Source organism: Eriocheir sinensis, chromosome 29 (genome assembly GCF_024679095.1).
Source record: "Eriocheir sinensis breed Jianghai 21 chromosome 29, ASM2467909v1, whole genome shotgun sequence".
NCBI classification, from domain to species: domain Eukaryota; kingdom Metazoa; phylum Arthropoda; class Malacostraca; order Decapoda; family Varunidae; genus Eriocheir; species Eriocheir sinensis.
This window is the reverse complement of record NC_066537.1, coordinates 10274256-10300477: the sequence shown is the minus strand read 5'-3', so window position 1 is coordinate 10300477 and position 26222 is coordinate 10274256. Positions and strand designations below refer to the sequence as shown.

At 44.8% G+C, this 26222-nt stretch overlaps 1 protein-coding gene across 5 annotated transcripts in view; it reads right to left on the bottom strand.

Annotated features, from left to right (window-relative positions):
- The window catches only part of LOC127005032 (carbohydrate-responsive element-binding protein-like), a 56051-nt gene that overhangs the window by 4098 nt on the left and 25731 nt on the right, over window positions 1–26222 (bottom strand). For 4 of the 5 annotated variants that reach the window (XM_050873479.1, XM_050873477.1, XM_050873480.1 and 1 more), the window contains 5 exons: window positions 25364–25459; window positions 16808–17370; window positions 4908–5199; window positions 4015–4379; window positions 530–651 (listed from right to left, as the gene is read on the bottom strand). In XM_050873479.1, the coding sequence (XP_050729436.1) occupies window positions 530–651; window positions 4015–4379; window positions 4908–5199; window positions 16808–17370; window positions 25364–25459 (1438 nt within the window). Of the gene's footprint in view, window positions 1–529; window positions 652–4014; window positions 4380–4907; window positions 5200–16807; window positions 17371–19397; window positions 20122–25363; window positions 25460–26222 lie in introns of those variants that run through there. The other variant, XM_050873482.1, reaches the window with a different exon arrangement.

Here is a 26222-nt window from a genome sequence, read left to right as displayed (position 1 = left end):
AGGGTGTTGATGTATAGGATGTGAGAAGAGGGGAAACCAGAAAAAGAAAGTAGATGAATATGGGAAGTGAGTGAAGTTGAAGATATATTAGCATGGAAAACAAAAGAAAATGGGTAGTAAGTGTTGCTGGCTAGTCAGTGAGAAAGAGAATGGGAGATGCATACACAACACACTCTACACAACACACTCATGAATGCTTTGTTAGATGAGAAATAACATAAAAAAACTGCAACATCCATTCACTCATAGGAAATAAAGAGAGAGAATGAAAAGGAAAGCCACAAAAAACACAACACACTCATTAAACTCATATGAATGCTTTGTTAGATGAGAAATAACATAAAAAAACTGCAACATCCATTCACTCATAGGAAATAAAGAGAGAGAATGGAAAGGAAACCCACAACACAACACAACACAACACACACAACATCCATTCACTCATAGGAAATAAAGAGAGAGAATGGAAAGGAAACCCACAACACAACACAACACACACAACACACCATAGACAACACACTCGACTCACCTGAAAGCCTTGTTGGGAGGGGAGGGGATGCTGACCATGTGTGGGGATGTGGGCTCGGGGTGCGGGGGTGACTGTTTGATGAGGCGCGGGGGGGAGCACGGGCTACTCCACGGTGGGATGGACTGAACCGAGAAAAAAGGGAAAAAAAGAGGATGGTTAGGACTCTCTTGTGGCTTTGGGAGTATATGGGTAGGGAGGTAAGGTAGATTTTTTTTCATTTATTTGCATTTTGTCTCTTTTATGGAACTGAGTCAAGTTGTAATGCTCTAAATTTCAACTTTCTCTTCATATAAATCCTCTAAATTTCAACTTGCTCTTCATATAAATCCTTAATTGTATGTGTTTAGCTTTACCTACATAGTTAAAATTGTAGTTGTATTTGTAGGTGTGTATGTGGGTGTGTATGTGTGTAAGAGGGAGGTGTTATAGGGATGTAAATAATGTATTGGGTAGGTGAGGACGTGTGATTACAGTAGAGTGTGCTTGGGTATAGACGTGTGTGTACATGTTGGGTAATTCAACTCTCTGCTCATATTACTTTTTGTCCTGATATATACACTAACATACTTAAAACAAAAAAATGAAGTAACAAATTTAAGTTATATGTAACATTCAGAACTCCATCTTTCTAAAGCAGTTACAAGGGTGGTGTGTGCATGTGTCTGTGTGTCTGTGAGTGTGTGCATGTGCCAGCCTTCTTGGTACACCCTGCAGACACAAGGTATACAACCCTTCCAGAATATATATAAAAAAAAGCAGCCAGAGAAGTCCCACTATCTGCCTAACACAAGGGGACGGAGGGCAGGTGAGGATTGAAGAGGGGAGAGCACAAAGAGGTATTCCACTTCCCAATTCGGAGACGAATACATGAATAAAAGTAAATAGTTGGGGAGGTGAGCAGGATGGAGGGAGGCAGTTAAGGACATCAACAGAATAAGAAAAGAATAAAGAAGAACGACAGCACAGAGAGGGAGGAGATGGCAGTATGGTGGGGAAGAGAGCACCAAGGAACAAGACACTCCTGAGGGTAAAGTATAAATGAACAAAAGAACAAGAGATGGGAGAGGTGAAGAGGGGATGGAGAGAGGCAGTTAACCCGGCAGCGTCGGCGGACCCATTTTTGGGCTCCCGCGAGTCGGTCCACTGAAACGGTGGACCCCGTATGGGGCTTGGCTCAAAATGCCTAATTCGAGCTAATTGTAGGCGGTGGCAGCATTGAGCAACCCACCATGCATGCCCTGGGTCATTGTGGTGGGTAATTGATCTTGAGGTGGGCTTATTTGTCATAGGTGGTGCTGTAAGGTCATGGCAGACTGAATTAGCTATCCATATAGTAATCACTTGTCAAATTCTCAAAAGTAGACAACAAGCGACTCTCGGCTAGATGCCACGTGTCACGAGACTGTTTATTTTGTAAAAAACACCACCCAAAAGGAATGGAGTTTGAGTTTAAATAAATATTTTTAACGGCTTTATGGTTATGAGAGGAGTACTCTTAGATACGTTCCATGCTCTTTTCTTAGTCTCAAAATGCAGTGTATTGACGCCGTTTCTCGGCCACTTCTCGGCTTTCCCATAGCCGAAGCCCACGGGTTAAGGACATCGACTAAAAAAAAAAAAAAAAAAAAAAAAAAAAAAACAGAGGGAGGAGGTGGCAGTATTGAGGAGGAGAAAAGTATCAAGGAACAAGACCATCCTGAAGGTAAAGAACAAATTAATAGAAGTAGTAGAGATGGGAGAGGTGAAGGGGGATGAAGAGAGGCAGTTAAAGACGTACACAAAATAAAAAATAAAGAATAAAGGCACAGAGAGGGAGGAGATGGCAGTATGATGAGGAGGAGAAGAGAGCCAATTAACAAGACACTCCTGAGGGTTAAGAAGAAATTAATAAAAGTAGTACAGAGATGGGAGAGGTGAAGGGGGAAGGGGGGATGGAGAGGGGCAGTAAAGGACATCAAGAGAGTATAAAAAGAATGAAGAATGAAGGCACAGAGAGGGAGGAGATGACAGTATGATGAGGAGAAGAGAGACAATTAACAAGACACTCCTGAGGGTAAAGAACAAAGGAATAAAATCATAAGAGATGGGAGAGGTGAAGGGGGATGGAGAGGGGCAGTTAAAGACATACACAGAATAAAGACTAAAGGCACAGAGAGGGAGGAGATGGCAGTATGATGAGGAGGAAAAGAACACCAAGGAACAAGACGCCCCTGAGGGTAAAGAACAAAGGAATAAAATCATAAGAGATGGGAGAGGTGAAGAGGGATGGAGAGGGGCAGTTAAAGACGTACACAGAATAAAGACTAAAGGCACAGAGAGGGAGGAGATGGCAGCATGATGAGGAGGAAAAGAACACCAAGGAATAAGACACTCCTGAGGGTAAAGAACAAATGAACAAAAGCACAAGAGATAGGAGAGGTGAAGGGGGATGGAGAGGGGCAGTTCAGGACATCAACAGATAAAAAATAATTAAGAAGAATGAAGGCACGGAGAGGGAGGAGGTGAGAGTATGGTGAGAAGAGCATAAAGGAACAAGACACTCCTGAGGGTAGAGAATACATGAATAAAAGTAAATAGTTGGGAAGGTGAGGTTGGTGAGGTGGGGAAGGGCATACCACTCCCTCGCTGAAGAATACATAAATAAAGGGATAGAAAGAGGAGACGATGGCGTGGTAAAAAGAAGAGCACTAACGAACAAGACACTCCTGAGGGTAGAGAATAAATTAATAAAAGTAAAACAGAGAGGAGGGAGGCGAAGGGGGGGACAGGCATGCCACTCCCTCGGTGAAGAATACACAAATAAAGACACAGGGAGGAGGAGGTGATGGCATGGTAAAAAGAGCACTAACGAACAAGACACTCCTGAGGGTAAAGAATAAATTAATATAAAGCATGGAGGAGACAGATAAGGCCATGGGTATAAGAGGAGGGGCACTGATGACAGGAAAACAGGTGACTGAAACCTTAACGATGGGGCAGGTGAGGGTATAGGAGGGCAAGGAAGGGCTCTGGTGGTCATTAGTTTCCCCAGGTGAGAGTGGAAAGATGTCTAAATGGGGGAAGTTGGGGCATGAGTGGAAGTGGAAAAGGAAAGGAAGAAGGAAAGGAAAACACACAAATTAAGGCAGAAGAATGGGGCGAGGGAGAGGTAAGAAAGGAAATAGGGGGTCATTTGTTTCTCCAGGTAAGGGTGGACATAATGCCTACCTGATGGGGAATAAGTAGATAGGGAAGGACACCACTGAGAGGAAAAATGCAAATGAAACCTCAAGAATGGGGCATAAGAGGGCAAGGAAAGGCACTAAGGCATTGTCACATGTCCCCAGGTGAGAGTGGATGCAATGCCTACCTAATGGGGAGTGAGTAGAAGGGGAAGGACACTAATGGGAGGAAAAAATGCAAATGAAAGCTCAAGAATGGGGTTTAAGAAGACAAGGAAGGGCACAGGGGGTTGCCATGTGTTTCGAGGTGGACGCAATGCTTACTTGGGAGAAGGTTTGTGTCTTGAGGTTGGAGGGCGTGACAGCGGAGAGGGTGATGGGTGGCATGATGAGGGAGGCCGTCACCACCGGCTTGACACTGCAGTTGTCACTGTTGAGCGTGTAGACGGTGGTGCTGGAGCCACTGGTGCTGTTGCCGGTGGTGGGGGAGGTGCAGCCGGTGATGATGCCCGGGATGACCAGCGGCGTGGCCTTGACTTCACTGCCGCAGCTGCTGGTCACCGTCATGAGGCCGCTCTTGAGGGTGGTGAGCTGCCCGGCGGTGACCAGCGGCTGCCCTCCACTGATGACTGACGGGCTGCTGCTGCTACTGCTGGTGCTGCTGCTACTACTACTGCTGCAATATGGACCTGAGGAACAGCGCAAAAACATGATATGAGTCAAGTGATGCTCAAATCCTAAAAAACAATTTATCAAAATCACCATGTTTTCTATTTACTTCATGGGCATATTTGGTTGTTTATTTATTTTGCTGGTACTGCTGTTACTACTACTACTACTACTACTACTACTACTACTACTACTACTACTACTACTACTACTGCTGTAATATGATCCTGGGGGAAGCAGTGCAAAAACATGATATAAATCGAGTGATGCTTAAGTCTTGAAAAACAATCTACACCCATAAATATCTCTCTAATTACATCAGAGGAATATTTGGCAGCCTATTTATTGTGTACTACTTATCACAGAGTATCAGGAGAGCATAGCGACAGTGTGAGGACTTAACTTGCCTGTCATGCAAATCCTCAAACCACCACCACTACCATCCCTACAGGCCCACCCAGACACCCGACACACAGCTACAACCCAGACCCTCAAGACGCCCTACAGACACCCACACACACTCAAGGCCGCGCTGTGTCGCCCCGTACCTGAGGTGAGGAGTTGAGCAAGCAAGGCCGAGTTGGAGGAGGAGTTTGTGGCCTGAACTGAGGCTATGACCGGGGCCGGGGTCATGAGGGAGACGGGGATGTGGGCGGGGGCAGGGGCGATGTGGGGCAGGGTGGTAGGGGGCATGTGGGCTGGGGCGGGGTTGGGGAGGCCGCTGATCATCTGGTGTGGGGCCAGGGAACCCATGAGGCCTCCGAAGCCCCCACTACTGGTGCTGCTGTTGCTGCTGGTGCTGCCGCCGGAGCTGTATGACCGTCTCCGCGGCGGCGCCAACTGTCGAGGGAGAAAGACCATCATCAATGCAAAGGAGAGAAAACGACTGACTTGCCTGAAACACAATAAAATATAGAATACTGACATGTTGCTAGTTCTATAAAAGTCATTTAGTGTATATATGGCTCCATGCAACATGATATCAACTCTACACACATCAAAGAATACAATGACTTTAAACATGTATGAAAAGGTATGAAAATGTATGAAAAGGTTTTGGAGGTAATAACCTGGTAGCAGCGACGGGCCAAATTTGTGGCTTTACCGTGTAGCAGCGACAGGCCAAATTTGTGCCATGATATAACTTCCAAAAAATAGATGCTGCATAAGCTGATCACAAATGCTTTGATATATGTTATGAAATGGTTTGTGAGTGATGATTTTTTTCCTATTTTTCTCGCTTAGAGGGGCCATTAAGAAACATGATCCTCGCTGGTACTGGGTTAAATATGAGAGAATACAGTATTTCCACCCATCTTTCACCATAAAACAAATAAAGAGAAAAAGAAAACGCTGTCCTTTATCAACGCTTTTCTACATGACACTAAAAATCAAGGGTCCTGAATGGCCGGCCAATCCCTGCAGGAAACAATAGTCAGCGCCAACAAAGGTGTGTCAGGTGTGCCCTCAGCCTTGCCTCATGACTTGCACAACCCACAGATAAGGCTCCAAGCACGGCCACATGTCGCCCCCCTCATAAAGAATTCTGTGCACACAACATCTGACTTTGTGCCTCAGACTTCATGCCAATAAACCCCCGACAAACAGACACAGATGATGCCCAAACACCTTTTCGTAATATATATCTACATTGTTCTCCTTCTCCCTTTACATTGTTCTCTTCCTCCCTCCCCCAACACACAGACCAAATAAATAAATAAATAATACTGAGTGGATCGGAGCAGTTCATCAAATTAACTAGTGTCGGTAAATGCACACAACTTTATGAATTACGTGATAAAATGCTACAAAATATGTGCAGTTATGAGCTTAACTTAATCCTGTAAAAATGCTAGATAAGAAAAGATAAGAACACACACACACACACACACACACAGAACCCCCCTTCCCAACGCACATAGACCCCTCACCACACACGCACACACCTCCCCCATTCCCCAACACACACACACACACACACACACACACACACACACAATGTAGACCAATGCTTAAGTGTCATATGCAGTCAACACACACAACCTAACACCAATAATACCAAGAGATGAGGAAAATAATTGATCGTTGCCACACAGACACATGACATGAATCTATGCCTAAAGAGGGCTGTCCTTGGTGCCCGACTGGCTGTGTATTATAATGTCCAGCTGTCTTCACACCTTGCTGGATATTGTGTGAGTGCTTTCCTCCTCTTCCTAATTGTGTATTCAAGTCATGGTGGCTGGGCAAAGAGTGTGATGATGTTTCGACTGTATAACTGCATAACCCTTAGTGTTGGATTGCTTAAACTGTACAAATACCGAGCTGGATATTGTCGTAGTGCTCTCGTCTTCTTCCTAACTCTGTATTCATGTCATGGTGGCTGGGTAAAGTGTGATGATGTTTTGACTGTATAACTGCATAAGCCTTAGTGTTGGATTGCTTAAACTGTACAAATACCAAGCTGGATATTGTTGTAGCGTCCTCGTCTTCTTCCTAATTCTGTGTTCATGTCATGGTGGCTGGGTAAAGTGTGATGATGTTTTGACTGTATAACTGCATAAGCCTTAGTGATGGATTGCTTAAACTGTACAAATACCGAGCTGGATATTGTAGCGTCCTCGTCTTCTTCCTAATTCTGTATTCATGGCATGGTGGTTGGGCAAAGAGTAATGTTTTGACTGTATAACTGCATGAATATTTGTCTCCCCCCTTAATGAATCTCCCGTCCACACTAGGAAAAGAAAAGGACGACGCAATAAATCTGAAAGGAGTGTAGTCATTGTTTGCAAATGCTGAGGCTGAAGGTCGAGGGATAATTAAATAGGAAAAAGGTGACTTAGGTATTTGGAAGGTAAGAAAGATGTTGGTGTAGAGAGGTAGGAAAAGACCGAGAGAAAAAAGATGAAAAATGTGAAAGGAAATGGAGAGTAAAAGATGAAAAATGAGAAAGGAAATGGAGAAAAAGATGAAAAATGAGAAAGGAAGTGGAGAAAAATGCAGGAAAGAAGTTGAAATGTATTGGGATGTGAAAAAAGGAATACTGTAGAAGAGTAATGATGTAAATACTAATAGAAAAAATGCAGCCATTATTTTCCTTTACACAAACACCTAAATACACTAGAAAAAGATAAAATGAGAAGAAACTAGAAAATAATGAAGGAAGAAGAAGGAGAGAGAGAGAAGACTGAGATTGAGAGAAAGAGAGAGACCAAGCTGTACCCAAACTAAAGAGGAAAGAAATTAGAAGAGAATGAAGGAAGAAGATAGAGACAGATATGGTATAGAGAGGACGAGAGAGAGAAAAGAATAAGAAACCCACATGTATAAAATTTAAAAAGAGAAGAAACAAAGATAATTACTGAAAGAGATAAAGCTAAAGAAAGACAAAGACAGAAAAAGGAAAGGGACCCAGCTGTATCCAAATTAAAAAGAGAAGAAACAAAGATAATGGAGGAATGAGAAAGAGTTAGATAAAGAGACAGAGACAAAAAAAGAAAGAGACCCAGCTGTACCCAAACAAGACACAAGACCCATTGCAATCCTAAACCACCACGGACAGAACCAAGACCAGTGGACAACCTCATGTGGAAAGTTGCTCCTGGTCAACCTAAGAGAATGTGAGGGAACCAGAAAAAAAGGAGAAATCAGGGCGGGTGTATCGATAGCATGGAGGTAGAATTGGTGGAGTCGACATCAGACCAATTAAGTGAATCCACCCGAGCCGTCATTTTTACGGCCAGGTGTTGTCAGGTCAGGCTCGCCTACCCCCATCTTTTGGCCGTAAATTTGACAGTCCGTTGGCTTCACCTCAATGAATGGGTTTAGCGGGCTGTGTCGACTCCACCAATTCTACCTCCATGGTCGATAGTGTGTGTGTGTGTGTGTGTGTGTGTGTGTGTGTACGAGCTGACACAATAATCAATCAAACAAACGTGGTATAAAATATCTCTCCGAAACCCAACTAACAAGAAACATTGATAACAGGTATACAGGTGGTCAATATCAGGGTAGAAAGTCCACAGGTAGAACCACTAAGACAGGTAATGCTACAGGTGAGTCAGGTTAATTGAGATATAAATAAACTGAAAGATTAGAAGATAGAAGAAACAATAGGAAGAAAAGACATGTAGAAAAAGATAGATGAATGTTAAGTAATAAAGCTACAATAAAGTGGAGGAAAGGATGACTGAGAGAAGGACGTGACAGGCAAAAATGAAGAGGGGGAGAGATGAAGGAAAGGAGGAGGAGGAAGAACAGAGGATAGGGAAGGAGGAAGTGGGTGGATGGAGAGACTTAATTAAGACAGAAGAAGGGAAGGAGAAATGGAGAGAAAATGGACTGATAAGGAAAGAGATGGATAGTTAGGCCTACATGGATTAATAGCAGAAGAGATGGAGAGAGAGTGGATTGACAAGGAGAGATTGATTGATAGTTTATAGTTGCAAGTAAACAACAAAGGAGAAGGGAGGAGCATGCCATCCCAACTCCCAGGCAGTACAGAGTGTGATTATACTACTAAGGATACATGTGGAAGTAGCACCAGGAAACTAAAAAGATACAATGGAGATAGATAGTTCCAAAGACCGATAGATAAGAGAGATTTATATAAGGTCAAATTTGTGTGTGTGAGAAACCTACCATGCCACAAATAACCAGGCACTCAAAACCATGGGAATTGCCTGAATGTGTTGATATTAGGGATTGTGGTCTCTCTCTCTCTCTCTCTCTCTCTCTCTCTCACTGACTCATAGATGGAAGAGTACTATAGATAAATAAATAAATAAAATAAATAAAAATGGGTTATACGAAGAAATATTTATCAGTTAAGAAGTAATATTGCAACCACTGTACGATATAATATTTCTTGTTGTTGTTTTACTGATAGAAATAAAACATAAATAATGTAACCTAACATACCTAGCATATATATAATTAAGAAATGTTGAGTAGTAGTAGTAGTAGTAGTAGTAGTAGTAAGATAAGGGTTTCGACAGTAGTAGTACATAGTGATAAGACTCAAGGGAAACTAAAGTAAAAAAGAGAAAAAAAGATGGTGGTGATAATGGTGGTGGTGGTGATGATGGTGTTAAACTGAGGATAAGGAGTTGATGTTATTACTGGTGGTGGTGGTGGTGGTGATAGTGGTGGTGATGATGGTGTTGCAATGAGGATAAGGAGTTGATGTTATTACTGTTATTGTTGTTGTTGTTGGTGGTGGTGGTGGTGGTGATGATGATGATGGTGGTGGTGGTGGTGGTGGTGGTGATGAATTAGGAGGCAGTTGATGAGAGAGAGAGAGAGAGAGAGAGAGAGAGAGAGAGAGAGAGAGAGAGAGAGAGAGAGAGAGAGAGAGAGAGAGAGAGAGAGAGAGAGAGAGAGAGAGAGCACAACTGGTCATAATACTAGTAATAAATGCAACCACCACCACCACCACAGCTGCTAATACTGAAAATGATGACGATGATGATGATGATGGTGATAGCAGAGGTAATATAAATAGAAATCGCTACAGATAATAAAGATAATATGATGATGATACTGAAGATTATTGCAAAACGTGTTAGATAATGTTGTTGTTGTTGTTAAGAATTTTTGTTGAGTTTTGTAAGAGTGTTTGTAATTGGTTGTTTTATTGGCATGTTGGACGAGGAGGAGGAGGAAGAGGAGGAAGAGGAAGAAGAGGAGAAGGAGGAGGAGGGATTGAGTTAGACACGGCCACAAGGTTATCACGTGGCCCCTCCCTACTCCCTCACTCCCTCTTCTCTCTCTCTCTCTCTCCCTGCGTCCCTCCTAACTTATTCAACTCCTCCCCTCTTTCGCCAACTCCTCCCTCACTCCAATACTCCTTTCTACAAGTCCTCCCTTCTTTCCTCCTTCCTTCACTTACTCCCTCCTTCAAGTTTTTCCTCCTCCTTCAACTTCGTCATTACTTATCAAAATCCTCCCTTACTTCTTTTTTCCTCATCCCTGATCTCTTTTCTACAAGTCCTCCCTTCTCTCCTCCTTCCTTCACTTTCTCCCTTCCTCAAGTTCTTTTTTTTTTTAACTTCATTACTTATCAAAATCCTCCCTTACTTCTCTCTTTCTCCTCCTTTATCTTTCTTTCCTCATTCTCTTCACTCCTTCTTTCACCTTCTTCCTCCCCCCGTCTAGTTCTTCCATTTTCTTCAACTTCCTAACTTCTCAAAATCCTCCTTAACTTCTCTCTTTCTTCCTTCATCTCCCATCGTTCTTTCTTCCTTTCCTCATTCTCTTCCCTCTTTCCTTCACCTTCTTCCTCCCTCCGTATAGTTCTTCTATTTTCTTCAACTTCCTAACCTCAAAATCCTCCTTTAGTTCTTCCTTTATCTCCCATCTTTCTTTCTTCCTTTTCTCATCATCTTCTCTTTCTTTTACTTCCTATAATTGATCCTTCCCTTTCTCCTTTCTTTCTTTATCTTCTTTCCTCTCTCTCTCTCTCTCTCTCTCTCTCTCTCTCTCTTTCATCTCTCTCTCTCCTCCTCCTCATTTCTCTCTCTCTCTCTCTCTCTCTCTCTCTCTCTCTCTCTCTCTCTCTCTCTCTCTCTCTCTCTCTCTCTCTCTCTCTCTCTCTCTCTCTCTCTCTCTCTCTCTCTCTCTCTCTCTCTCTCTCTCTCTCTCTCTCTCTCTCTCTCTCTCTCTCTCTCTCTCATTAATACACAGTTATATTACCAGTTAATATTATACAGTATGCTTGTTTGAACTACTGTATAACTGTATAAGTGGTTTGTTGACTCAAGGGTTAATTGAATTTTAAATAAAGTCAGGATATTTATACGCGAAGTTGGGCTTAGAGGTCAACTTCAAAAGGGGTTAATAGGGAGGGTGATGTGCTCGATTGGCTAGATGAGGAAAACGGTGTAATTGATTTCTTAGGTGAGAATGGGATGTTAGTTAGATAGGTATAGGAAGAAGGGAAATAAGTGTAAGATCAGAAATAGGTTAGACGTACACTGATATAAGACACAGATGTAGAGAATACTAAAATAAGGTCTTTGTTTTGCAGTATCCTAATAATATCCTTTTCTTGGGTGGGTATGGGGAAAGAGAGATGGATGTGTTAGATCAGAAATTGGCTACACACACACACATACACTAACATACACCAGACATGCACAGAATTCTAAGGAAAGCCATTGTTCTGCAGTAGACTATATAATAACTTCTCTCAGGTGGGTGTTGGGCTAGGAATAGGGTGCTGGGCTAGGGTTAAGGTTGGGTTGGGCTATGTTTGGGCTGGTTGCTGTTAATGGTAGTGGGCTGATAAATGTGAAGAGTGACCTTGAGTTGGATTTTCTCAAGTGTTTGTGTGGCTTATCAGGTGTGGCGATGCTTGCAGGTAGAGGAGGAGGAGGAGGAGGAGGAGGAGGAGGAAGTGATGGGTATACTAATAATTTCCATGACCTACCTTAACTTCTCCTCCTCCTCCTCCTCCTCCTCCTATGTATTCTTCCTATACCTCCCCACCCCCCCTCCCCGCCCCTTATTCCTTCATAATACACGCATAGAGGCCTTTGAGGAGAGAGAGAGAGAGAGAGAGAGAGAGAGAGAGAGAGAGAGAGAGAGAGAGAGCATGTGTGAGGAAGAATCAAGGGAGTAATCACGATGACTTTGCAGGAAGGGAGGAGGAGGAGGAGGAGGAGGAGGACGGTTATCTAGCTTGACTATTTATCTCAACACGAATGTTTTTTTTAACTTCCTAATTTGGCAGAAGAGAGAGGAAGAGGAGGAAGAGAAAGAAGAAGAAGAGGAGGAGCAGGAGGAGGAGGAGAGGTATGAGGACAAAGACAATAAAGAATAAAAAAAAATAAAGAATAGGAAGAATAAGAATAAAAAAGGAGAAAAGTAAAACAAAGAGATGAAAAAAAAGATGGATAAGACAAAGAGATAAGAATATAGGAGGAGGAGGAGGAGGAGGAGGAGGAGGAGGAGTTCTGATTGCATAAGATAAGAATGAGGAGAGGAGGAGGAGGAGGAGGCGCAGGCGGTAAATTCCCTTGCCTTGAATATGAATGACCTGACCTGACCTTAGAGAGAGAGAGAGAGAGAGAGAGAGAGAGAGAGAGAGAGTCAGCAAGGGCCTATCTCAGTATCTTCGCAGCATGCATATAAGTCAGCATCTATCATATGCTGACCAACTTGCTGCGTCTGCCCCCACCCCCCCCTCTTCTGACCCCCTCTCCAACACACACACACACACACACACACACACACACACACACACAAACTGGTCCCTTGCTTCCATCTCTCTCTCTCTCTCTCTCTCTCTCTCTCTCTCTCACCTGGTCACCCGCGAAAGGTCACTAGGTCTCCTTATGACCTTCACACTCTTCAAGACGCAAAATGTTTAATATATATGTTTTTATTTTTTTCTAGTTTTTGTTCTAACAATAAGACGCATATGCTTCTCTCTCTCTCTCTCTCTCTCTCTCTCGCTCTCTCTCTCTCTCTCTCTCTCTTCCTTCCTTTCACTGCATCTACATTACTACCATCCTCGTCCTTTCCTTTCCCTTCCCTTCTCTACATCTTTCCAACCTTTATCTTCCCTTCCTTAGCCTCCTCCTCCCAGCCTCTCCCTTCCCTGTCCCTTCTTTCACTGCATCTACATTACTACCATCCTCGTCCTTTTCTTTCCCTTCCCATCTCTACATCTTTCCAACCTTCACCTTTTTTTTGCATTCCATTCCTCCTCCTCCAACACATCCTCCTCCCCTATCCCTGTCCTAGCTCCTTTATCCTACAAGCATATCCCTTCCCTTCCCTTTCCCTTCTTTCACTGCATCTACATTACTACCATCCTCTTCCTTTCCTTTCCTTTCCCTTCCCTTCTCTACATCTTCCCTATCTCCATCCTCAATATTTTCATTCATTTCCCTTCCTTTCCTTTCCCCAACTTTCCTCCTCCCTACCACTGTTCTTTCACTTCCCTTACCTAACATAACATCCTTACCTACCCCGTCCTTACCTATCCTGTCCTTTTCCTTCCCTTAGTCCCCTTATATCACTCGTCCCCATCCCTTATCCTAACTAAAATTCCCCCATTACCTTCCCCTTCTCTAACAACAATCCCCATTCCCACACACTCCTCCCCATCGCTCCCCTTACTACCCACACCCCCACCACCACCCCAAACCTCCTCTCCCCATTCCTCCCCAATAAGCCTACCCGTATCTACACTCCCCATATGCAGTCTCATTGTTGTTGATAGTGATGAGTGAAGGGGCGATTGTGAATGGGAGCTACTGTTGCCACGCTGGTGCTCGGAAGGGTGGTGGGTGGTGGATGGGTGAAGAGGGGGGAGGAATGTGGAGTTAGTGGGAGGGGGTGGAGGTGCATGGGTCACATTTGTCTGTTTACTGTGTGGGTATGTGATGGTGGTGGTGGTGGTGGTGGTGACATGGGTGGATGATTGGGTGTTTGGGGAGATGGGGAGAGGATATGGAGGGGGGAGAAGATAAAAGAGGGAAGAGGGGTTAAAGAAGAAGGGAGGAAAGAATAAGAAACCAAAAGAAAACTAGGAACAAAAAGGAAAGAAGAGGAGAATGGAAGAGGAGTTAAAGCAAGGGGGAGGTAAGGGTCATTTTATGGTTGTATGTTGGTAGGAGTTCATGTGGTGGTGGATGGGGTGTTGGGTGTAGCAGGGACGTGTGGTGAGGAGGAGATGGAGCTAGGAAGAAGATTAGAAGCGTGGTGTTTTATAATGAAGGAGTGGGAGACAGTGTGGTGGCAGTGGTGGTGATGGTGATGAGGTTGATGAACTCGAGTGTGGGGGTGCTGATAGCGGTGATGAAAGAAAGGCTGTAATACTCTGGTTGGTTAAGGGTGTAGAGAGGAAGGGGTGAGCGAGAGGGGCAGCTGGAGAAAACAGGGTGATGATTTTGAAGAACAGCAGTAGGCGAAGAAGGGGAAAAAGGTGAGGTGATGGCCAGGTAGTGAAGATGGACTGCACTAGTAAAGGTTTGAAGAGAAGAGGGGTGAAGGCAGCCATGAGATAAAAAAAAAAAAAGATAGGGGAAGACAGGGTTGTTAAAACAGGATAAAAAACACACCAGAGCAAAGAAAAATAGAATAAAGAAGAGGAAAAGGGAATAAGATAATCAGATGAGGCAGTAGAGGACAGTGTGACATCCGGGTTACCACAGAATGAAAAATTAAAAGGGCAAAGCAATAGAAGAACAAACGGGGGAGGAAAAAGCCGAGGAAGCGTGGAAAAATGGAGGAAAAAGCCGAGGAAGCGTGGAAAAATGGAGGAAAAAGCCGAGGAAGCGTGGAAAAATGGAGGAAAAAGCCGAGGAAGCGTGGAAATATGGAGGAAAAAGCCGAGGAAGCGTGGAGAAATGGAGGAAAAAGCCGAGGAAACGAGAAAAATGGAGGAAAAAAACAAGGAAGCGTGGAAAAATGGAGGAAAAAAACAAGGAAGCGTGGAAAAATGGAGGAAAAAGCCGAGGAAACGAGAAAAATGGAGGAAAAAGCAAAGAAAACGAGAAATATGGAGAAGGAAAAGGCAAAGGAGGAGGAGGAATAGTGAAGGTTAGGCGCAGTGTGGCAGTCTGTGTCCCTCACTATCATAAGCTCTGATAGTGTAATCTTTCTTATCTCGATCTTCAGACACCGAGCTACCGGTAAACAGATATTACTCACCAACTCACTCACTCATTCACTCTTACTCACTCATTCACGCACTCATTCGTGCACCCAGTTTTATCGTCTCATGTTTAAACTTATTCGATCATTCACTTATACACACATATCAATTATTACTTATTGGCGCACACACACACACACACGTTAACTTATCTATTCACATCTCTTATTCGTCTATCACCCACTCATTCACTTACTCACTAACTCATACTTATATTCACTTAAACTCGTGGAAAAAGTGGGCAAATTTAGCTATCCAAATCTCTCTCTCTCTCTCTCTCTCTCTCTCTCTCTCTCTCTCTCTCTCTCTCTCTCTCTCTCACACACACATTCTTCCAGGAGCTGGTTTGTGTCCACCCAACAAAAACTAACCACATCCCCAACCTCCTCCTTCCCCTTTTCCCCTCCCTTGAAGATACGCCCTCTTTCCTCCTCCTCCTCCTCCTCCTCTTCTGCAACAGCCTCTGGGCGTTGCGATATAGCTTACCGAGAACCAGGAGGACACACACACACACACACACACACACACACACACACACACACACACACACACACACACGAGTAAATGCGCAACGGGTATACTCAATTTAAAAAAAAAAAAGAAAAAAAAAAAAGAAACGTGGAAGCTAAAATAAATCCTTTTAACTTAGAACGAGGCTGCCTGCTTTGGTGATTTAATAATAATAATAATAATAATAATAATAATAATAATAATAATAATAATAATAATAATAATAATAATAATAATAAACGAACATGAAGCAGTAGCGTACGGAAACAAATGGGAAGAGAAGGGTATAAGAGAAGGGGGGAAAAGAAAGGGAGCGATGGGGGTGTGGAAAGAATATGGAAAAGAGGATGGCGTAGGAACTGTTGGGGAAGAGAGGAATGGGTGGTGATGGTGGTAGGGAGATATGGGTGGGCAGAGGAGGTGGAGGTGGTGATGGTGATGGAGAATGAGGAAATAAGGATTGGAAAAGTGGAGAGTAGAGGATGTGAGGTGAGGGTAGTGTCCCGTGTGTGTGTGAGTGTGTGTGTGTGTCATGAGGAGGGCAGGCGGTGTGCACGAAGGCATCACATGACCCATACCCCCGGCCACGCCCCCGCCCCTCAATCGCCCACTGGCTCAGCTCCGCATAGTTTTCTTAAAGTTCAACAGGATTGGGCCAGGCTGGGGAATTTGGGGGTGATGGGGGGATGATGGTAGAGTTGCCAGGGTGGGGGAGTGAGGATTCTTGGGGTGGGGGGTTGTGGTGGTGGTGGAGGTGCCAGGGTGAGGGGTGGGGTTGGGGTTGTTAGTGGTGGTGAGCGCCGCGGGAGGGGCTGGTCCCCCCCCCCCCCCCCCGCGCCAAGCCCCGCCCAGCCGCCGCGGGTATATATACCACTCGGCGCACCAGAGACGAATTTTATCGAATGTGCCGCCGACCAGTTTGGACACATGATAAAGTTGCCGTTGTTGAGTGTGAAGGCCCAATTGCAGGACAATGCGTGGCCCCGGCCCTGACGCTGTGCTGCTGCCGCTGCTGCTGCAGGGGCCTGCCGCTGCCGCTGCTGCCCCCACTCACCAATTTCCTCCACAGACTTGCAGCAGACAAGCAGCGGCCCAGTCCCCGTGAGCAGTCCAGCCCAGCACCCAGGCAGCCGCCCCGGCCGCCGCTTTCCCTCCCGCCCCGCCGCCGTCAGTGGCGGCGGAGGTGACAACAACAATAAAGCCATTACTGGCGGGAGGCGAAGGCGAAGGCGGCGGAGGCGGCAGAGATAAGCAGTGAGGAGTGTGACATACCTTGGGCACCGCGAAGGCGTCGTGCTGGGGCGGTGCAGCAGATGCAACAGCCGCCACCGCCGCCGCCACCTGCCCCGCGCCCAGCTCTTGCTGGCTCTGGCTGCGGAGGAAGGTGCGGGGCGGGGTGTGCGCCTGCTGCAGCTGTGGCGGCGTGGTGGGCTGCGGCAGCCGCTGCAGGGGCGGCAGCTGGGCGGCATTGTACAGCGGTGGTGACGGTGTGGGCACCGTCACCATCTGCTGCTGCTGCTGCTGTTGCTGCTGCTGCTGCTGCTGCACCTCCCGCTGCTGCTGTTGCTGTTGTTGCTGCTGCTGTTGTTGCTGCTGGTGCACATCCTGCTGGTGCTGGTGGTGGCGGTGGTGGTGTACGGCAGGCTGGTACTGCTGGTGTGTAGGGGAGGGCAGGAAGGTGTTGGTGGGTGATGGAGGGTACTGCATCCCCGTGGTGGTGGCGACCGTGGTGGCGGGGGCGGCTGGGGGAGGCGGCAGGTCAGGCGCCCCCCCGGCCACCTCCGGCAGCAGGTCTTCCTCCGGCACAGAGGGCAACCCGCGCACCCCCAGCATCTCTGAAACACCCAGACGCCATGTACGTCACCATCACACACACACGCACACACACTATCAGGCACCACAATCGCCAGCCACAGCCTCTCCACCATTATCTCCCTCCATACCCTCATTCCCCCATACACGGCCTCAGCTGCCATTACGACTAGGTCACCTAAACGACACCTTCACAACAGCCAGTCAAAAAAAAAAAAAAAAAAAAAAAAGCAGGAACAAAATCAACCACAATCACCATCACTATTAACATTAACTAATCCATTAACCATTCCCGTCACACACACACACACCTTTCTAGCCATTTCATCTTAATCTAAGTAGGTATAATGTAATAAATAATAATGTTAATAAGTGATCATGTAAATTAATTAAGTTGTAAATATCAAATGAAAAAAATATGATTAACAGTTCAGAGTAAAAAAATCAAATGGAAAAAAAGTAAGAGTTCAGAGTAAAGCACAAGAGAAATTTAATGTTTGCTTGAAGAGGATTGAAGGAAAATGTTAAACTTACACTGTATTTGTTGTTTTGCTTTAATTAATGGAGCAGAGAATATGTGTGCATCGTCTACGTCGCCAAGGTCATGCGTGTGTACGTGTGCATGTGCGTGTATGAATATAGCACGCAAAAAATGTTTAATGTGTGTGTGTGTGTGTGTGTGCATTAGGTGTGTTCAGGCCTCAGGCTAGGATGTTATATACGATCATTTTCCTTTTTTGTTACATATTATTAAATTTCTCATATCGTCCAGTTTCTAAAATCTCGGGGGACGCCTCCGAGTAACTATCTTGTTAAGTTTCAAAGTCCTCCCAGTATTGTTGTTAGATATATTGGTGTTGAAAATAAAAGCAATACTCACTTTCTGAAGAAGTCGCGGCAAGTTTTTCATTTAGTGTGTCAGACTGAGTTCAGAGTGGATATAATGTGCCACGTTTTCCCTAAGTTCATAGTATTAGAGTTGAAACAGAAGTTGCTGATGGTGTGCGAGGAGCGAATTTTCCCCAAGTTGATGTGTGGTTTGTTCTGAGGCTAAGTTCAGGGTGCACAGTGGCGAGCTATGTTTGCTAAGTATACATAAAGTTCGCTAAGAATTTGGCTCTAAGTTCAGGGTGCACAGTGACGAGCTATGTTTTCTAAGTACATAAAGTTCACAAAGAATTTGGCTAAGTCGATGCTTGTAAGGAGCTAAGTTTTACCAAGTCGATGAGTGGTGTTCTGAGGTTAAGTTCAGAGTGAGCAGAGACGAGTATAGTACGTTTTCTAAGTCCATACATATAGCAAAGAATTGGCTAAGTCCATGAGTGAGGAACTAATTTTTATAAGTTCACTGTTCACTGGTGGTGTGTTCTGAGGCTAAGTTCAGAGTGAGCAGTGACGGGCTACATTTTTCTAAGTCCATAAAGTTAGCTCAGATTTGGCTAAGTCCATGAGAGTGAGGACACAAGTTTTATCAAGTCGATTGGTGAGGTGGAGCTAAGTTTATAGATCTTTCATTCCACCTCGGTGTTCAGAACTTACTCAATCATACTTCTTTCTCAAGTTTTGGGTTTGTTCTGGTTTATCTTACCTTCCCTAACGTTTCAAAAGATAGCTACTGATCACCTTTTCTTTCCTTCCTTCCCTAGTGTGGTTCAGCGCACCCCTTCCAGCACCGTGTGAGTGTTGCATCCCCGCCTAAACTTAACATTCCTCCTTCATCTTTCTCTGTCGGGCCTGCGGCGGGAGGTCGCTTCCCTCCTGCAGGCGAGGACGACAAGGCGAAGAGCGTTTTCCCGTCCCTGTGTACCTCAATGTTTAACCCACTTCCTTCCCTCTCTTATGTTAAAGCAAGGTTAAGGTATATAGTGTAAGTCCCTTCCGCCCTGTCAAAGTATGTGTAGAGGTCTCCCAACTTCCCCTGCCGAGTCCAGACCAGACCAGCAGCGGTAGTGGTAGTGGTAGTAGCAGTAGTGGTAGTAGTAGTTTCTTGCCTATTAAGTGGAAAGCGATGGTTCCCTGCCCCCCTGCAGCTACTGTTACTGCTACTTACGAGCACCCGGGTAGCCAGGATATCCGGGATAAACAAAGGTATGCATGTTGGCAGGTTGGTCTCACAGCTGCGGGGGTGTCATTGGCTTGCTGCTGGGGTCCGCCGAAACGAACCTCGATCTCTCTTTTCTTTGAAGGGGGAGGATTCTACGGCGGCTAAGTCAAGTTTGGTGGAGGGGGAATAAGAGTCGGGATGTAGTTCGGCGCTCGCTTCACTCTTCACACCTTTTTCTGTGTCTTTCTGTTCTGGCACGAGGCAACGCGTGGGGGCGGGAAAGAATCGGAGCGGGGCGTTCAAATGGGGAGCTGAGGCACGCCGGGGACGGGACGAGGGCTGAGACAGGATCGGGGAGCTGCAAGTCGAAGTTATAAGGGATGGAGGAGGAAGTGGAGGTGTTGAGCCGCGCCCCGGTCGGTGGTGGTGGCTGAGGCGGCAGCGGCGGCGGTAAGGACGTCGAGGGCAGGCCAGTGAGGCGGCGAAGGAGGGTGTGGTGGTAGGATTGGTTGTGGTGGTGGTGGTGGTGGTTGTGAGGCGGGGCAGAGAGTGTGTGTGAGTGGTGGTGGCGGCCGCGGCACAGCCAGACACCACCACCACCACCACCAGCCCCGCCCCGCCCCGCCCCGCCCCGATGTCTGGGTTGAGGAACAAACACGATACACAGCGACACTTTTGAAGACGCTATGGTAACGCAAGTCCGCTCTCGCCTCTGATTGGCTGCCCACACCATTATCCTCCCCCCCTACCCCACTACCCACCTACCCCCAGTGCCCCTCAACCTGAACCCCGCTCTTGTATACCCCCTCATTCCCCCTCCCCGTGCCCTTCCTCCCCATCCTCCTCCCCTTCTCCCAACTCCAAGGGGCTGTCCAGGAGGGCGTATCTGAATGTCTATTGGTCCAGCGGGTTTGAGTTGGGGGGTTGGGGGTTGTTTTAGGGGGGTTGGAGGGTTGGGGGCAGGGGACGGGGGGTGAACGTAGAGTGAGCGAGCGACAGGCAACTCACCGCCCCTGACTAAAGCGTTTTGAAAAAGTGAATAAAAAAATGTGTCGTAAGTTATTTTGTGTTCTTTTTACTTGTTAATGAATGGTTAGAAAGAATAAATGTATATATCCAGTCTCCTTCTCCTCCTTCTCCTTTCTTTCTTTCTCTTTTCTCTTCTTATGATTGAAGGAAAAGATAAAGAGGAGGAGGAGGAATAGGGAAGAATGAGGACATTAGGGGCATACGTAGGTGATAAGGGATGTAGGATAGGAGGCAGGGTAAGAGAGAGAGAGAGAGAGAGAGAGAGAGAGAGAGAGAGAGAGAGAGAGATGCAGTAAATTATTCATATGCATGTTTTTTTTGTTTTTTTTGCTCATAAGTAGTAAATATTGCAAGACGTGTGCACGCAGAGACTATAATGTAGCTTTGCAATGTGTGTGTGTGTGTGTGTGTGTGTGTGTGATGATATACTTGAGTAAAGGTATAAAAAGTGTGCATGTGCATATAGGTGTGTGTGTGTGTGTGTGTGTGTGGAGGGGCGGTGGTGTCTGAGAGAGAGAGAGAGAGAGAGAGAGAGAGAGAGAGAGAGAGAGAGAGAGAGGAGTCCAGTAACCATTAATTTTATCTGTAGCTCCTCATTCCTTCCCTTCTCTCTCTCTCTCTCTGATGAAGATGTGTAACAAAGAGATAGCATTGAAGTATTCCTATCTCTTCCGAGTCTCTCTTATCTCCTCCTCCTCCTTCTCCTCCTCTTCCTCTTCTCCTCCTCTTTCTCCGTCATCACCACCCTCTTTGCCTAGTCATTTCGGTCTTGGTAATTTATTCATCATTTTTTTCCTAGTTTCTTTTTTTCCTTCTTATTCTTGTTCCTTCTCCACTTTCTATATTCCTTTTCTCCCTCTTCTTCCATCTCCTTTTTCTATTCCTCTTTGTTATCTTTCTCCATTTATCTTTTCTCCTCCTCCGTCTCCCTCCTCCTCATCTTCTAATTTAACGTGTGTGTGTGTGTGTGTGTGTGTGTGTGTGTGTGTGTGTGTGTGTGTGTGTGTGTGTGTGTGTAATAATAATAATAGTGTGTGTGTGTGTGTGTGTGTGTGTGTTCTTACCTGTTTGTTTTTACCTATTTCTACTCTTACAGGATTAATTCGTGTTCGCTTTGTCTCATATTTAATTCAACTTTATCATACGTTCTTAAACCTGTATAGAAACGTTTTGTATATACGCTTTCAATTGGTGTGTGTGTGTGTGTGTGTGTGTGTGTGTGTGTGTGTGTGTGATATTTACTTTTGTTGACTTCCAAACTGATAGCGAGAGAGAGAGAGAGAGAGAGAGAGAGAGAGAGAGAGAGAGAGAGAGAGAGAGAGAGAGAGAATTATACTTTAAAATCACCTTTCTCATTAACTGTGTCCTTCGCCCTCCAGACACCTGACAGCGAATTCATTAATATATAAACAAAGAGAAAGGGTGAAAGAGGTAAAAGGTTGGCAGTGATGGCCCTAAACAACAACGAAAACAATAACAAATAAAAATAATGATAGTAATAAATTCTTGACTATCAACAAAAATAAATCTGAGTAAGCCATCAACACACACACACACACACACACACACACACACACACACACACACACACACACATACACACACACAGAGGCAGGGTATCATGGTGACCAATCAAATTCAACCATTCAAGCCATCCCTCTAATCCCTGTAAGATGATTGGCTAAGACGGGCAATCCTGTGGGGCAAAGTCAACTGGAGACAGACAGACAGACAGACAGACAGACATAGTAAGAACGGTTGGTATATTGATGGAATGATAGTTATATGGATAGAAAGATAAACATAAAGAGACAGAAACACAAATAAAGAGGTAGACAAACAGACAGACAGACAGACAGAGAGACAAATAGGCAAATAATAAGAAAGGTTGGTATATTGATGGAAAGATAGTTATATGGACAGAAAGATAAACAGAAAGAGACAGACACACAAAGAGGAAGGCAAACAGACAGACAGACAAAAACAGACCAATTGACAGTATCCTTAAAGAACAAAACAGATAGACAGACAGTGAGATAGAAAATGAGAAAGAGAAACGAAAATGGAAAGAAGAATAAATGAAAAAGAAAGACAAGATTGAATGACAGACAGACAGACATACAGACAGATAGACAGGTAGATAACAAGGTAGCGATAAGCAGGTGGACGGAAGGTGAAGATAAGCGATACGATCAGATATGGAGACAGACAGACAGACAGACGGTAAAGAAAAAGCTTCAGACTAAGTGGTAGGCGGAATGTGTGTGTGTGTGTGTGTGTGTGTGTGTGTGTGAGAGAGAGAGAGAGAGAGAGAGAGAGAGAGAGAGAGAAAAACACAAAGAAAAAAAAAATATATATAAAACAAGACTAGATTAGATTAAGACTCAATTACAGCCTTGATAACCCAGACATTAATTAACACGTACCTAATAAGTCTCTCTCTCTCTCTCTCTCTCTCTCTCTCTCTCTCTAAGTAAACTAATTTGTCAACTAAAGTCTTGGGTAAAACAGATGCTGAATTCGCAGCGGAAAGACAGACAGACAGACAGACAGATATACATTTCCTAAGGGCATTCACTCCCACACGTGTCTTGAAATGTGGAAGAGATGCTGAGAAGTGAAGGAGGAGAGGAGGAGGAGGTGAAAAGGGAAGAGGAGGAGGGTAAGGAAAGAGGGGAGGGAGACAGGGAAAGGAGAAAGGGGAGGAGGGTAAGTAAAGAAGGGAGGAGGAGGGGGAGTGGTTAAGGGTAAGGGAGGAGGATAAAGAAAGGAGGGAGAAGGATAAGGAAAGAGGGGAGAGGAGGAGGATAAGGAGAGAGGGGATGGGAGGAGGATAAGGAAAGAGGGGAGGGGAGGAGGGTAAGGAAAGAGGGCAGGGGAGGAGGCTAAGGAAAGGGAAAGGGATGGATGCAAAAAGGGAAAGGGAGAGGAAGATGCAGTAGGAAGAGGAAGGATAAAGGGGAATGGGGAAGAGTATGAAGAAAGGAGGAAGGAGAAAACTTAAGAAAAGGGGAGGGGAAGGAGTATCAAGGAAGAGGAAGGAAGAGAATGCCAAAGAAATGGGGAAGGGGAGGAAAAGGTTCAAAAGGGGAGAGGTAAGAGGGGAGGGGACTGAGGAGAATAGGGAGGAGTCTGCAGCTAAAGGGGAGGAGTTCTAAGTGGGGAGGGGGGGAGGGACACTTGGGGAGATAAAAAGGGAAGGAAGATCGTCTGGGGGAGGAGGTGGTTGCCCTCATTAGTTGGGGAGGAGCTGGTGGGGATGGATGACCTTGGGAGGAGCACTTGTAGGTCATCCCCCTCCCCAAACCCTTCCTCCCCATCCCTCTTCCCCTACCCCTCTCCCCAACCCCTCCTCCCCAATCCCTCTTCCCTATCCCTTCCTCCCTGACCCTTCTGCCCCAAACCCTTCCTCCCCATCCCTCTCCCCAAACCCTCCTCCCCATCCCTCTTCCCCTACCCCTCTCCCCAACCCCTCCTCCCCAATCCCTCTTCCCTATCCCTTCATCCCTGACCCTTCTGCCCCAACCCTTCCTCCCCACTGATTTTAATAGCAAGATAAACACAAACAAACAAATCTAAACACACATAAAACAAACAGACAAATAGACCTACATATAGACAGTACACACACACACACACACACACACACACACACACACACACACACACATGGACACCTATGCATTAAAACAAACACCTTTCACAGCACTTTCATTCCCATCATAAAAAAAACATGATAAATAATAAATAAACACCAATGAAATATAAAGTTTAGCCCTTCATTAAGATTGCTGGTATGAAAAAGTTACAAAGGTCACCCAAACTATTTCCTTTCACTTGTAAATAAATTAAACAAATAAATAAAATAAATAAAAATGAAAACAGGTGGTGTGTGTGTGTAATGAATGAAGCTTAGGAACAGGAGAAATAAAAAAAGGAAAAAAAAGTGACCATTGGTATAAGGAGGATAAAAAAAAAGGTAAGTGAAAGGTCAGAGAGGGGAGGGAGAGGAGGAAAACTTACCTTGCCAAAACTCTTCACATCCACAAAAAAGTTGGAGGAAAAAGAGAAGAAAAGAGGAATCAGTCCCATGAAGAAGAGGAGGAAGCAGGGAAGAGAAGGAATGGAGGATAACCAAAGAAGACAGAGAAGAGGATAGACAAGCAAACGAAGACAGGGAAAAGGAGTCAGATAAGGAGATAAGAACAACAAAATTAAAGGGAAAAAATAAAAGAAAACGGTCAGAGTAAAAGATGGAAAGGAGGAATAGAACAGTAATAAGGGATGAAAATATAAGCAACAGAACTCAATGAAAGCACAATATGGATGAAAAGGAGAATAGAGGAATAAAAAGATAAAAATAAAGGTGAAAGAAGTCAGTCAAAGCAGAAGATGGAAGAAAAGGAAGAACAGAAGATTGAAAAGTGATACAAAATTGACAAAAGATGAAGGAAAATGAGAAATAGAGTAAAAAATGGCAAAACAGATCAATGAAAGCAAAGATAAATAAAAAGAAGGAACAGAGAAGTAATGAAAGAAATAAAAAAAGGTAAAAGATGAAAGGAAAATAAAAATAAGATGAAAAAGATATAAAAGAGTAAAAAATGGCAAAACAGATCAATGAAAGCAAAAGATAAATAAAAAGAAGGAACAGAGAAGTAATGAAAGAAATAAAAAAAAGATAAAAGATGAAGGGAAAGGAGAAATAAAAGAGTAAAAAGATATAAAAAAAGGCTAAAAAAATCAACCAAAGGAGGAAAAGAAGAATAAACAGAAAGTAAATAAAATGAAAAGGAGAATAGGAGAGAACAAAATAAAAAGCAAAAAAGATCAAAGCAGGAGATGAAAAACAATAAAAGTAACAGGAGAAAAAAAAATAAATAAATAAATAAAAAAAAAAAAAAAAAAAAAAAAGATACACTACACAATAGGTCACACTGTACCTTGAAGTGGCTCCACAATATCCATGAAGTCATCCAGGTTAGGTTGAAGCTGGATGAGGCCCGGCTGGATGAAGTCTGAGTTCCCGGTGCCTCGAGCTGCAAAAGATGAATGAGAGGGTGAGAAACAAGTGGGTGATTGGGTGAGTAAGGACTGTGAGGGGAAGAGGAGGATGAGGAACAAGTGTGTGTGTGTGTGTGTGTGTGTGTGTATGTATGACTTAGAGATGAATATATGTGACTCACAGGTGGATGAGAGGGTGAGGAACAGATGTGAGTGGCTGAGGAGGATGAGGAATGAAAAATAGAGAAGGATGCATGTGTGTGGATGACAGATGGATGAGTGGGTGAAGAATGAATGTGACTGAGTGAGTAGGATGAATGACAAGTGTGTGAATGAGTAAGAGGTGGGGATGGATGTATAAGTGGATGACAGATGGATGAGTGGGTGAGGAAAGGGTGTAAGGGGATGAGGAGGATGAGTGACAAGTGTGTGTGTGTGTGTGTGTGTGTGTGTGTGTGTGTGTGGATGAGAAACAGGTGTGTATGACTATCCCAGTGAATGAAAGACATGTAATAAGTCAACTGTTTAAGTGTGTGTGTGAAGTCAGATGTATGAAAACCCATCAGGTGCGGCTGGGACAGAGTGTATTCAGAGCAGGTGTAGTGTAATTAAGGGGTTCAGGTGGTGCTGGGGGGGGGGAGGGGGGGGGGGGGAGTGACAGGGATGGATGAGGGACAGGCAGATATGCTATCATCACCAGCATCACCACCATCACCACTACCACCACCACCAATAACAATAACTATAACAAGGATGATTTCACCACTACCACCACCACCACCATCGCTAACACCACAA